Below are 13,525 nucleotides of genomic sequence, written 5' to 3'. Positions count from 1 at the left end.
ATTAAAACTTTTAATAATGAATATTTTTTTTTGTTTATCATTACATCTTTTTATAAATTTCTTTCCAGCTTTGCAATAACACAACGATTATCTAATATAAAAAAATTGTTTTCTTGTCATTTATTTCAATATCCTTTTTATAATTACGAGAAAATATGTAGGTTTTTTTTTTTTTGTTTTTTAATATAAACATCCATTTCGAGTTAGTATTGAATGTGGATTAAATTTATACATCATCATTTTGTGTGATTTTTATTTCCTTCTTCATATTTTTTTGGGGGAATAAAAAAATTAACTAACAAAATTTAGTAAATATTTAATTTAAACTCTCTATGTATAAAAAGGAGCTAGAAAAATGTACCTTAATTTCTTGTGTTAGTAAAAATTTAAACATTAGTTGTCCTTTTTTTTTAGATGAGATTATAAAATAAAAAAAAATAACTAAAATTATATGTGTTAGGATTTCTTCATATAAACAATAAAATAAATTGAATAAATATAATAAAAGAATATAAAATTTAGTATATTTTTTTGTTTTGTTTTCATGATAAAAAAAAATAAAATTAAAATTATTTTTATTTCCCTTTAATCTTTGTTCATTGACACATAAAATTATTAACTTTTGGATTAAATAGTTATGTACAGTGAAACTTAAATTTATTTATGTATATAAAACTCAAAATCAAATAATTAATAAACTTATTTTTTTGATGTTTTACTTTATAGATATTTATCTATTGTATGTATCTAAGTATGATTTCTTTGCCCGATATAACAATTATTTTATATGCGTATATAAAAATATAATAATATTATTTTTTTTTCTGTTGAATCATAAAATATATTTACTAATCGCAGCAAAATAAATATATATTATATATTCATAAACCTATTTTTTATCGACTTTTTTTTTTTGAAAACATAATTGAATGAAACATTCTTAATATTTTATATAAATCTTTGTTAAGTCTTTTGTTTTTTTTATATATATTTTTGTTTTGTTTTAAAAGTTTATGTAATAAGGCCACAAGCATAAATTTAAATTTTTTATTTAACAAAATCAAAAGAATTGTAGGCATTTCTTTTTTTTTTTCAAACATTCACATTTGAACTCAGTTATATAATATAGAAACAGTTTATTTGAAGCAGGTAACGCAGGATTTTGTTTAGGATAAAAAAATTAACATTGTTACAATTCTTGACATCACAGTATTTTACTTATGTTTTTCTTTATTAAAAAAAAAAATTGGGGAAACTTTATTGTAGCAAAACAAATAGAAATTTACAATTATTGTAAAAAATTTGGAGTACCAAACCGACTTATTTTTTTACAGCAAGGTAGGGTAATTCTTTTCTTCATATATAAATTCCTTGGGAAACTTTTCATTACAATGTTTGCAGCAAGAGAAACACTCCTAGATAATTTTTTATCCATTATATAACAACAAAATGTATATCAAATCTGAATACTTTAGAAATAGCTATTAATTATTGATATGAAAAAGAAATCTATAATAACGTTTTCAGAACAAGTTCAAATACGGTAGCGAGCTATGTTTGAGATGAATATATTTAGGAGTACCAAACTTAAATTAGTATGTATAAATTCGCATAGGTTCCAAACTGACCATAAGAAATAGGATGTGTTTAGGAACCAAGAAGGAACTAGAAATGTGTGGACGAAAAGTCTTTTAACAAGCGCTTGATTCCAACAAATTTATTTCAGCAAGAGGACTTCGTGATCTCTAACCATTTACTTTAATTACATAAATTGGTTATGTTGCGATTAACGAATGTACGTCTACAAAGTTCGTTTATCACCGGCCCCAATCCAACAAAAAAGTTTACTCTCCGAAAGATTTTGGAAAAGAAAACTAGTAAATAGAAAAAAAAAACATTACAAAAAATCTCATGTCTGGTAACTCCTTCAAACGACAGGAACGATTTTTTATGTTTACGGTACGTAGTAGAATTCTGACTTCGGATTCAAGTTAAGCACACCGAAAACCTTTGGAAAAAAGTATAGTTTAGTCTCGGCACCAAGATTTTATAGGCTTGTGTAATTTACAAGAAAGTTTTGAGGTTATACTCCAAGGAAATTTATTTAAGAAAAAAAAAAAATATATTGACTTCAAAGAAAGTTATTGGAAATACTCTTAAGTGAAACCTTGTCCTTAAGGGTGAATAATAAAATGTCATTAAAACTTTATACATGAGTTGGCGATCTTTTAAGGCGGACAAATAGAAAAAAGCAGCGCTACAAAACAAGATTTCAATCAAATGACTTCAATATCAATTGAAAAACTGATGTACATTTTCTAATTAAATTTACCTAACTATATTTTCTGAGTTTCTTATCTTAGCTAAAAAAAATTATCTTAATAATGCAGTTGTATCCTGCTTTTGAAGTGCCAAAGAAAGTAAGAAAGGACGTATTGACTGGTTATTTGCTTAGTTAAAAATTAAAAAAATTCATTGGGCTAGGTTTTTGATCGATTTAAAAATACATATAATTTTATCTATTCTATTATACCTTTGCTTTATCTTTTTATTATTTTTGTTAAGATTTTTTGTTTTTATAATAAAATTGTATTTATCAATATAATATTTAGATAATTTAGACATTTTTAACAATCAACGATCATGCGCTCATAATAATATTTTTTCTACAATCTGTGTGTGTGTTTTTTATTTAATAACAATTTATATTTATAATTTTATCATATTTATATATATATAATTTTTTTTAATATGTATGTATATCTAAATATTGTTTTTTTTTTATATGAAAAAATGTAAACCTACAAATTTTTTTCTTTTTTTTGTTGTTTTTTCATTATATTGATACAATTTTTGTTATGTTTTTTTTTTTGTTAAATGTAATATAAAATTTATTTCTATTTTTTGCGATTTAATTTAATTTTTCTGTAAATATTATTTTTTTTATATTTTGTTTTAAAAGCTATATTTATTTATTATATAATCATGAAACAAGATAAAAATTTTTAATACAATTAATTTACTCTATCACAATATACAAAACAAAATTACAGAGAAATTTTTTATGTTTTCGTTTAATTTTGTTATTTGTTTTTATTTTTTTTTTAGTTAAGAACGAATGTTATTAAATTTACGTTGTAATTAATTTTTTTTTTAATTCGAATACGAGTCATTTATATTTAAAAAAAGAGTTGCTTTTATGAATAGAGGTTTAAAGTTTTTAAATTAGAAAAAAAAATATGTTTGGTTTTAGAATTTAATTAAAAAAAAAAAGAAATTGTAACAAATTTAATATTAATGTTTAACAAAATATGTATAGAGAAGTCGGGATTAATATAAAAAGTGTAAAATAACAAAACTTTTAAAAAAACCTCTATTCAATGTCGCAAACGGTGATATTATTTTTTTTTTTAAATATCTAATTGAATGTTTCAATTTGAAACGATTTTGTGTTTTACGTTTTTTTAGATTTACAATGTTTTTTGTTTATGTTTTTTCGATTTCTTTTATTAAAAAATAAAAATTGTTATGGTACATACATATTTTCTGAAACCGAAAACAATATAATTATTTCGAAATAACTCTAAGCTGAAGGCCAGAAAAAGTAAATATTTTTATGTTCGAAACGCTTTTGTTTGTTTTTTTTTTTTTTTCCTTTTTTTGGATAATAAAAGTTCTGTTTATTCGGACCAAGCCTATAATCACTATTCAGCAGCTGTTTTTCTTCATTTTTTTTTGTTTAAGTTTATTGTTATTCTTATTATATTTTCATTTTCATTATTTTTAGTCAATTTTTTTTTATAATTAATCATTTTACAATTTTAGTAAAATGTTAAAAACTAAGTGTATTTATATTTGTGATGATTTGCCTTGAATAGTATTTCATAAAAATGGATTGTTCGAATTAAGAGTTCCAGTTGCCTAAAATAAAAAAAGGGGATATTTTTTTAAACAGTTTTTTATTTAATGTAACTTATTTACTTACAGCAAAAGGATTATTAAAAGCTGCTCCACCACCATTTGAAATTGGTTGTTGCATAGTTCCAAAACCAAAACCACAACCATTCGGACCAGCTGAATAGAGATTTGTTGTTTGTGGTACAACTCCAAATCCATTTGCATAATTATAGAAAGCCTGTTGTTGTTGTTGTTGTTGAACTGGAATTCCACCAATAAAACCATTTGTAAGACCATTATGTTGTTGTTGTTGTTGATTTTGTGGTGGCAGACCACCGAAAAGATTCGTCGTTCCTTGATTTTGTTGTGATGGATTTGCTTGAAAGGGATTGGCAATTTGTGGTGTTTGATGTGAATTGACAACAGTCTTGAAAGGATTGGCATTGGGGTTGTCTATAATAACACACACAAAAAAGGATAAATTAAATACTATTTATAAAAAGACTTAAAAAAAACTTCTTACTTTGTGTACCTCCAAAAGAATCAACAACAGATGTAGCTACAGCTGCTGCTGCAGCAGCTGCTACTGCTTTACTCTCACGCAGTTGTTCATCGAGATCCTTTAAGGCTGCATATCTATCCGCTGGTGGAGATGCAGCTAATGATGAACTTGAATTGAATGTGGCACTCGATGAGGAGAGGGAATTACTTGTTGTTGAATTTGATATTGGAAGACCTTGAACAAAAATGAAAACATTACACACTTTTTTAAAATAAAATTTTTCTAAGAAGCATTAAAGTATTTAAATAGCCAAAAATACTCTTTATAAAAAAATGCAAAAATTATATCTTATTGCATTTGTGCTAGAAACAAAAAAGTAAAATTTATCAAAACAACATTATTTCTCAAAAATAAAAAAAACTATTAAATATTTTAGTTCAAACTTCAAAAAAAGAAAAAATAAAAAAATATTTAGTACAAAAATAACACGTATACACCGCAGTGATCCAACGTTTTCCGTACCAATGAACGAGGAACGGAAGGAGTTTTTTTCTGTTGTGAGATACAACTCCTAATTATGCTAGTTTGTACCTAAAATGGGCATTCTTTATTATTATTATTATAAAACCTGTAGTGTACACTGAACACATTAGGCAACAAAAGCTTTCTTAATTTTACTGAAAAGGGTTTCAATTTTTGTGGCGAATTAGCCATTTATAACTCATTACTAAAGGCAAAGTCGTATAATTATGACGTTATATTTTAATTCAAAACTTATTTCGAGATTTTGGTCAAGAGATAGATATAGAAAGATACAGAAAAAATAAATGTTTGGTTGGAAATATCTGAAGAACCAGACCTCCAAGAAAATTTTGGTTTTCAATTGTGAACAGATATTAAAGAGACCTTTCTTTTGATGCCTCACTCTTTGGCTTTGGAGTAAATTTTTGAAAATTTATTTTTTTTTGGATTTTTTCGAAAAACCTAAAAAAATAGAATTGTAATTTTTTTACCTGAATTCATAGACCTGTTGATTATGAACTTATATCTTTAATTAAAAACCAAATTCGGGACTTTGGTCAAAAGATGTCGACTGGAAAAATCTCAGAAACTAGACCTCCAAGAAGCCTTTTGTCTATCTCACTTGATTTAGAGACAACACTTGTTTTGCCTTGGGGCCTCCGCAGCTCAACGTACACCTGTGACTTAAGGTAAGTACTTCAGCATAAGGGGAAGCAAAATTATAAAAATTATATCACGTAAATATGTTCAATATTAGTGTTATGAAGCCATTAAGAGAATAAAATGGACAATTTAATGTGTAGAGCATCGCGGTTAAGAAGAAGGAACTTTGGTCAAGTGTATAGATGAATTCCTTCACGTTTCCGTAATAAACGAACATTTTTCATTTTGATAAACTAATGACTAACTTCTTGATAAAGTTCTAAAATCATTTTGAAATTGTTATTTTTAGTTCTCGGTTTTTCCTTAGATCTCAATTTAAAAAATATTTAGAACCCGGGGATTCCTTCACATCCTTAGAGTTCGATCTAAAACTAAGAGTTTTAAGAAATTTAGTCCTCGTTTTCTGAAAACCAAGTTCTAGCTATTTTTTTAGTTTTTTTTTTTTTTTACAAAAACACACATAAAATACAAAACATAAGATTTTTTATTGGATGAAGATATGAGATCATAGTTAAACCGAGTTCTAACAAGCCAAACCCCATATATTGAGGGTCTAAAAATAACAAAGTTTTAACTCAAACAAAGTTCTAAATTCGAGTGTTAAGGCGTATTAGAAACAAATTGAATTCTAATTTTTCCTATAACCGAGTTTCAAGGGCTAAAACTTTGTCAAGAAATTGACCGTAAGATTCTTAATTTGAATAAACTGTGGACATTTTTGTATGATGTAATAATCAACGTCATTTAGTTTTTTGGCCGGATGTGAATTAAAGAACGTTGCATGTATGGATTCAGTTAACTTAACTAAATTTTGAGAGGTAGTGTTAAGTCCAAATAGAGAATATCTTGGACAAAATTTGCATAGAGCTTAAATTAGTACAGATTCATAATCAGAATGACTTGCCAAAAGACCCAAAAAATCTCAATAATAAAAAAAAGTTTTTTTAAGGTTAAAAGTTAAAAATATCTATTAAACAATAAACAATAAAACCTATTCACTTATTGTTACAAAACGATTTATCAATATATGTATCTTAGTCTAGAAGCAGTTGCTTGGAAAATACTTTTTTTTTTAATTGTAAGAAGTCAAAAATAACGCTTTTTTGCATGTTACCGTGTCGAAAAGTGGTTTGTAACAAAATTGTAGACTATTTCTCTTCAAAATTACATTTAGGTTTTTTCTTAGATTTTTATTTTGAAAAAAAAAAATATTTTTTTTTAAGTATAAAAAGTCAAAACTTACTATTTTTGAATTTGCTTAAAAAAATGGAGGAGTTTCTTAAATAATTTTGACCTCATTCTTAAACTATAATGTTTTCTGAAAAACACCGCAAAGTATAATTTTATATATTATCATTAAGAAGATAATTTTAAAAGTAGCCCGGTTGGTTTTGGTTGGTTTCATAAAAATATTTTTTTTTAAATGTCTGCATTAGTTAAATAATTTGAACATTAATTTTGTTCTTTGAGACTTTTCTGTTTTTTCTTATTTCGAGATTAAGAATTCTAAATCCATTCTGATACTAAACTTTAACGTTTTTTTTTTCAGATTGGAAATTTTTAGAGATTTTTTGATGATGAATTTTATTGCTGAAGTTCGAATGAGGTGACCTAAATACATTTTTTGACAAGCTGATTAAAAGTAAAATCTTAGTGTTTTATGTCTCACAACTATTCCTTAGTTTGCAAGACTTCATGTAACTTAGGTTGCCAAAAATATTAATGCAAATATTGACAAATGAATGCTTCAGTTTTCTTGGAAGATTTTTGAAAGTTGATTTGGATGATTATGACGTTTTCAAAAATACTTTGGAAATATTAGAACTGAAGCGTTTCTTCTCACATTTTAACGAAGCTATTCAATATTAACTTGTAAGTTTGTCATTCAAAAAGTTAAAACTCAAAAAAAATTATAGCAATATTCATTCATTTAACATAAAACGATTGACTTTTAAAACAAAACATCAAAAAAAGCTTAAAACAAAAAAAAAAATAAATTAAAAAAAAAAACAAAATAAATGCAAAATTACTTTAACATAACTTCAAAAGTAAGCAACTCAAAACACAAAAAATGCCAAATCTTTTGTGTGAAAGAAATTTCCATAACACAAAAGATGAAGGCAGGCAAATACTATCGTAACATCAAAATAGGAATGAAATCAAATTAAAATGCCCGCACAAAATGCAGCAAAAAAACTTGCAAATTAAATGCAAACACAAAACTCAATACAAAAACAACAAAAGAATTCAGGAATCATTTTGGGTAGAAAAACACCAGAGGTAGGTCTAAAAATATACGAAAGGAAGGCAGGCAGGCAAGCAAGCAAAAAAAACCATCATCAGAGAGACAACAAAAACTTACTCCAACTATTTCGATTCGAACGTTGATGGCTTGGATCGGAATCAGCCTCAATTGAGGCACTACCAACACCACCACCACCACCACCACCGACAACACTTATCGCCAGGGGATGATTGTACGACGACATCGTCGCATTGTTATTGTTAACGTTGTTATTCGAGACACTTGACAATCCTGGCCATTGCTGCTGCTGCTGTTGTTGAGATGCTGTTATCGACGAGTCCTGATGTTGCTGCTGTTGCCACGTATCTGGTTCTCCCCATTCACTCGATTGAATACCGAAAGGACTGTTGATGCTATTGAGACTGCTGCTATTGTGACCAAGGACAGCCATGGCCGTTGCATGGGCTGCCATTGCCAGGGGGGTGAATTTTTGTTGTTGGCCATTATAAGGGTTATTACAGGTGTAACTGGTACTGCTGAGACTGCTGTTTGGTGCATTTCCATTATTGTTGTTGGTATTATAGGGATTATAGGCCATGGAACTAGTGTTGTTGGAACATTTGTTGAAAATATTTTTACCTAAACTACTATTTCTAGTGAGGTCGTCATTATCTTGGGAACTATTGCCACTAAAGAGTGATATTGAATTGAAGTCGTTACTTATTTCGAACATTGTATTTGAATAGAAATTTGTTTGTTTTTGTTGTTGTTGTTGTTGCTGAAGTAATTGTTGTTGTTGATTAGGTGTTGGTGCGAAAAAAAGATAATTATTGTTGTTGCGGTTGTTGTTGGTTTTAAGTTGTTGTTGTTGTAGGTTGTTGGCAATATTAGTTGTTGTTTTACTATTGAATTCTGAAATATTATTGAAAACAATCAGAATTTTGAGAAGTTGAAAGAAAATTAGAACGAGATAAAAAAGCACTACAAAAAACAAAAACCAAACTAAAACAAAAAATTGACTTATAACGCAGGTATGAAGAATTTTAAACGGATATTCATTGTATAAGAAAATTCTTGCCTCGTAGCCAAAGTTCAATTTCTATGGTGGTTTCAAGACCTGTCTTTCGAATCAAAAATAAAAGGAGACTGTTTAAGCTAAGATGAATAAATTGAGTATGTAAACCAATCGTTAGATTAAACCGAACGACAGTATTATTATGCAATGAGAATAGCCTGCTGCAATTTTTGAACAGATCAGTATTAGCATTAAATGCATAGCGTCGAATTCTATAAAATGTTCAAAATTTCAAGCTGAATACTTTTGGCTCTGAATACTTTTGGCTATCATCTAAATTCTAAAGGAATTGATATAAATCGAGAAAAATGGAATTCCGCCCACTCACCGCCACCGCACGTTGGTGGTGCCTTTGGTGCTTTTTGGCGTCAAAATTTATTTGCACGGCCATTTCTTGATGAAAATAGTATCAAAAATGCGAAAAAACTGACAACTTTTTTTATTCAAAATGGCGGCTAGAATAAAATAGATTTTATTTTTTTAAGACATAAGCTGGAAATTTGGCTTAGTTCATGTCAAAAACATTTTAGATCTTAGATTTAGGTAAAAAAAATATCAAAAATTTTGAAAAAAAGTCCAAAAAGTGTCTTATTAGTAATAAAAAAACCCTTTTTAGACCTCTTATTACGCTATCTTATTACACAATTTTGACATCTCTCCTATTTATTTTTCATAAAAATGTTGAATATTTTGGAATTATAAGGTTGCCAACTATGTTTTAAAGTAAATATTAAAAAACATGATATAGAAAATAAAACTGATGAGAATTTATTTTTTCGGTAAACCAAAATATATTTTTCTAAAAGATTTTAATATTCTTAATTCAAATATGAAGTCGAATAAAATCTATGACGTCACGTTTCGAAGATAAAAATTCAATTTGAACTTGTTATATCTCAAAAACGTGACGTCATAGATTTTTTCAAAACAGTTAGAAATGCCCTTAATAACTGTATGGCAGTCGCTTTCTCTCTAAAACTTGTGAATTTCAGTAAAAATTTTGCAGTTAATATGATAACCACGACATAAAAGAGTTTATACAAATATCTGAAATGAAAGGGTGTTTTTTTTTCGAGAGAAATGAAAAGTTAGAAATGATTTCAAAGTACTTTTAAAATCAACTCTTGATTTTAAGATGCAGATTTTTAAGATTCAGTCAATAAAATATGCTTCCCTTGCTCCGAAATTAAACTTAAGTTAATAAATTTAACTTTTCATTCTTCTTCAAAGAACACTCTTTTTCATTTGGAAGGTCAATAAACTCATTTAGTTCTGTATTTTCCCATTTCTAAAATTTTGACAAATTTTTCAAAAAAAAAAAAAAAAAAACACAACCATAAAATGGGTTTTTCGAAAATTTTTAATCTTATATTACGGCTTCTATATATATAATTTCTTGAAAATCGGTTGAGTCTTGAGTCATTTACGAGAAAAAGAGAAAAAGCTGAGAATTGACAGATAAAAAAAAGGTACAAGACAACTAAAATCGGTTCAAAATTGACGACCCTAGAATTTTTGCAATGCCTAATGATCGGAAAAACGGTTTTTTGTGCCTGCATCCAAGTTTTGGGGATGTTGATAAATTTTTAAATAACCATTTCGTAGACAGTGGGACAAGCTTTATAAACGTGATAGGTCTTCGTCCGAGTAATTTTTTTTGCTATTTTTAATTAACAATTTTTTAAAAATAGGTTTTTGTGAGTTTTTTTTTTGTTTAAACGATTTAAATATATTTTTTTAAGGTATGCAAAATTTAATGTCACTTTGTCTTTTCTAGCATGCCAACAGATTTTCATTGTTCATTTTTGAATTAAAAAAAAAAACTGAACATAAAAAACCAAACTTGATTTGCATTTGATTTTCATTAAATCGACAAGGAAAATCTTTCACAAAAAAAAAAAAAAAAACAAACTCCCCCAAACATACGAATTGAAAGTTTTTGAATAAAATATTACGGAAAAATGAAATGATAATTTGCAATACCGCACCAGTCTGAATAGAATGACATTTCTTTTTTTTTCCATAACTTTGAATTTTTATTTTTATTTAATGAATGTGTTAAAATAAAAATTAATGAATTGGAATTAAAAACCAAGATAATTCTTTTGTTGTGAAAAGAACTTTTGGATTTTGGATTTTTTTTTATTTGTTTGTTTTTATTTGAAAACAACATGCAACTTATAATAAAAAAAAAGAATATTCCACTTTTTAATCTCTCTTTATCTGTCTTTATCTGTTAAAAACACATGCTCTTTCTTTATCTCTCAGTGAGAAAAGGAGAAAAGTTTTTCCCATCAAATCTAAAAGGTTTTTTTTTCTTGAATTGAAGTTTTTCTTCTATTTTAATTTTTTTTTCTTGCAAATGGAACTTTGTCGGTTGATGGTGGTGTTGCTAAAAGACACACAATGTACTTTAGCTCGACTCTTTACTTGTCAACATTATGATTTTTTAGTTGTTAAACAAAAAAAAAAAGAAACTTTTGAATTCTTTAAAAACTTTATCTTCTCTTCTTATTGTAGTTTTGTTTGAAAAGTACTTTAGTTTTCCATTTGAAATCATTTATTGGGTTAGAGTTTATTTTTTTTTTTTTTTTGTTAGGATAAATGAAAGCTAACTCAAATAGATCAGGAGGTAACCCGAAGAAAACTTTTATCCATTCATAAATTGATGCCAGTTCGATAAAGTTTAATCGATAACTGACCGTTTTATTAACATTAAAAGATTTATACGGTAACCACATACCATTTCAGTTCAGTTGAAAATATCGATTCGAATGATAACTCTTTGGAATATGAATGCTTTTGATTATACAGGTTTATGTGAATTTTTGAAAAGTTTTTCAACAGCTGGACGAAATTATGTCTTGATATTGGATATGTTCGAATAGCTTTTAAAACAATATAATCCATTCTTTTAAGGGGAAAGTTGATAAATTTCAATAGAAACATTTCAAGCAAAATGGAATAAAATAATGAATATTATGCACATTTTTGAAATGTTAGCTTAGGTTAAATTTTTTTCCAAGAAAACGACTGTCATACTTAACTTTGTCTATGAAGAGGGAGACTAAATTGAGCCTAAAATTCTTAATTTATGTTGAAACTCTTTATTTCTAAATTTTTTTCATTTTTGACTTTTTCTAAAATAGTAATTGAAGGAAAAATTGTTATTGAAAGAAATTTCAAGTGCAAAAAGGTTACACATACGCCTCAGTGCACTTTTTTTACATTTCTATAACTTACCCAAAAAAATGGAAAAATATAATCTTGGTTTAAAAGCTATACTACATTAGAAATATTTCAAATCCTAAACCCATAATTTTCAACAATTTAGTAAAAATAAAAAATTGATTTTTTTAGTACAAAATTTGGACTTTTCTGCATAAAACTTCCATTTGCCATTTACGAGAACTAACGCACCATATATTTATTGATGTTGAATATGATTCAATACAAAAATGGAATTTTAGAAATTGTTTAGAAAGATTATAAAGTCTTGGCTTAACCAAACCACACGTTTAATAGGTACCTACATTGTTAAGTACATGTCTCTTTTCCAAAATATTCAAAATGTCTAAAATTGGTGAAAATTTGACAAAGGTAGACTCTTTGAAATGAAATTAATGAAGGTCTAAAAACCCGTTTTTTAGTCGAACCTCAAATTTTGGAGGTTTTGATTTTTCGAATTGAAAATAAATAAAAATCAAAAATACTGGTATAAAACTTTTCCATGCATAAGTAGTTTCTTTTCTCTGAATCTATTGGCCGAGTAAGGGTACTTTGAACTTTGAAATTTACAGTTCCTTCTTGCGTGATCAATTTAAGAAAAATCTCCAGATAAAATTCATGTTTTTAAGAGAGTTATTAAAAATTAAGCAAATATGTACTTTTCAAAAAAAAAAAAAAACGATTAAAATCCAATCTTGTTTTTTTGTAATTCTGAAGAAGAAAAAAGTGGTCGATAAACATTTTTAATGATAATAAAATTCATTATAAAAAAAGGAACTTCTTTCCAATTCACAACGTTTTTTCAACTATTTTTGTCGTATTAATACTATATTAATTTATTTTAAATGTTGTGTGCTAGGTTTTTACTGATCGAACTTCGGAACGGAATCTCGTGGAAACACTGTTATGTTTCGCAAATTGTTTATATATATTTGGAATGCTATTAATTTAATATTTTAGTTTTAAATATACAGATGACATTAATGAAAAAAAAGCAGTTGTACATATCTTAGAATGTAAAGCTTAATTTTTTTAATTCGTTCAATATATGCCTTACAGAAGAACAGAAAACTGAAATCGAACAGGAAAATGAAAGAAGGCAAATTTTTTAATCAATTTTTAATACAAATTGAGAAAATTTTTTACTTGCTCTATAGGGCAAGAATTGGTTTCGTGTAGAAAAAAAACTAGAGGTTTTAATCAAAACCAACGTTACGATGATGGAGAAGATCAAAAAAGTTGTTTTCGTCATGCCGTCCATCTGTACATCGAGCTAGGGCCTAAACGCATGGATGGATTTCAACAGCGGGGTCATGACCATTTTGTTGAAAAAATTGAGGGTCTACTGATTGACAAGGTCAATTTATTGTTGACGATATTCAACAACATTTTT

General features: G+C 26.9%; 1 protein-coding gene across 3 annotated transcripts in view; it reads right to left on the bottom strand.

The window, feature by feature from the left end:
• Positions 1-3,374: 3,374 nt before the first annotated feature.
• LOC129907574 (putative uncharacterized protein DDB_G0286901) overlaps positions 3,375-13,525 on the bottom strand; it is a 183,002-nt gene continuing 172,851 nt past the window's right edge. For 2 of the 3 annotated variants that reach the window (XM_055983853.1, XM_055983855.1), the window contains 4 exons: positions 7,947-8,741; positions 4,421-4,633; positions 3,986-4,350; positions 3,375-3,921 (listed from right to left, as the gene is read on the bottom strand). In XM_055983853.1, the coding sequence (XP_055839828.1) occupies positions 3,883-3,921; positions 3,986-4,350; positions 4,421-4,633; positions 7,947-8,741 (1,412 nt within the window). In that variant the 3' untranslated portion in view covers positions 3,375-3,882. The remainder of the gene's footprint in view (positions 3,922-3,985; positions 4,351-4,420; positions 4,634-7,946; positions 8,742-13,525) is intronic. The other variant, XM_055983854.1, reaches the window with a different exon arrangement.

The sequence above is a fragment of the Episyrphus balteatus genome, chromosome 1, assembly GCF_945859705.1.
Source record: "Episyrphus balteatus chromosome 1, idEpiBalt1.1, whole genome shotgun sequence".
Taxonomy (NCBI): domain Eukaryota; kingdom Metazoa; phylum Arthropoda; class Insecta; order Diptera; family Syrphidae; genus Episyrphus; species Episyrphus balteatus.
The sequence above is the reverse complement of the archived record's forward strand: the minus strand, read 5'-3'. Positions and strand labels throughout refer to the sequence as shown.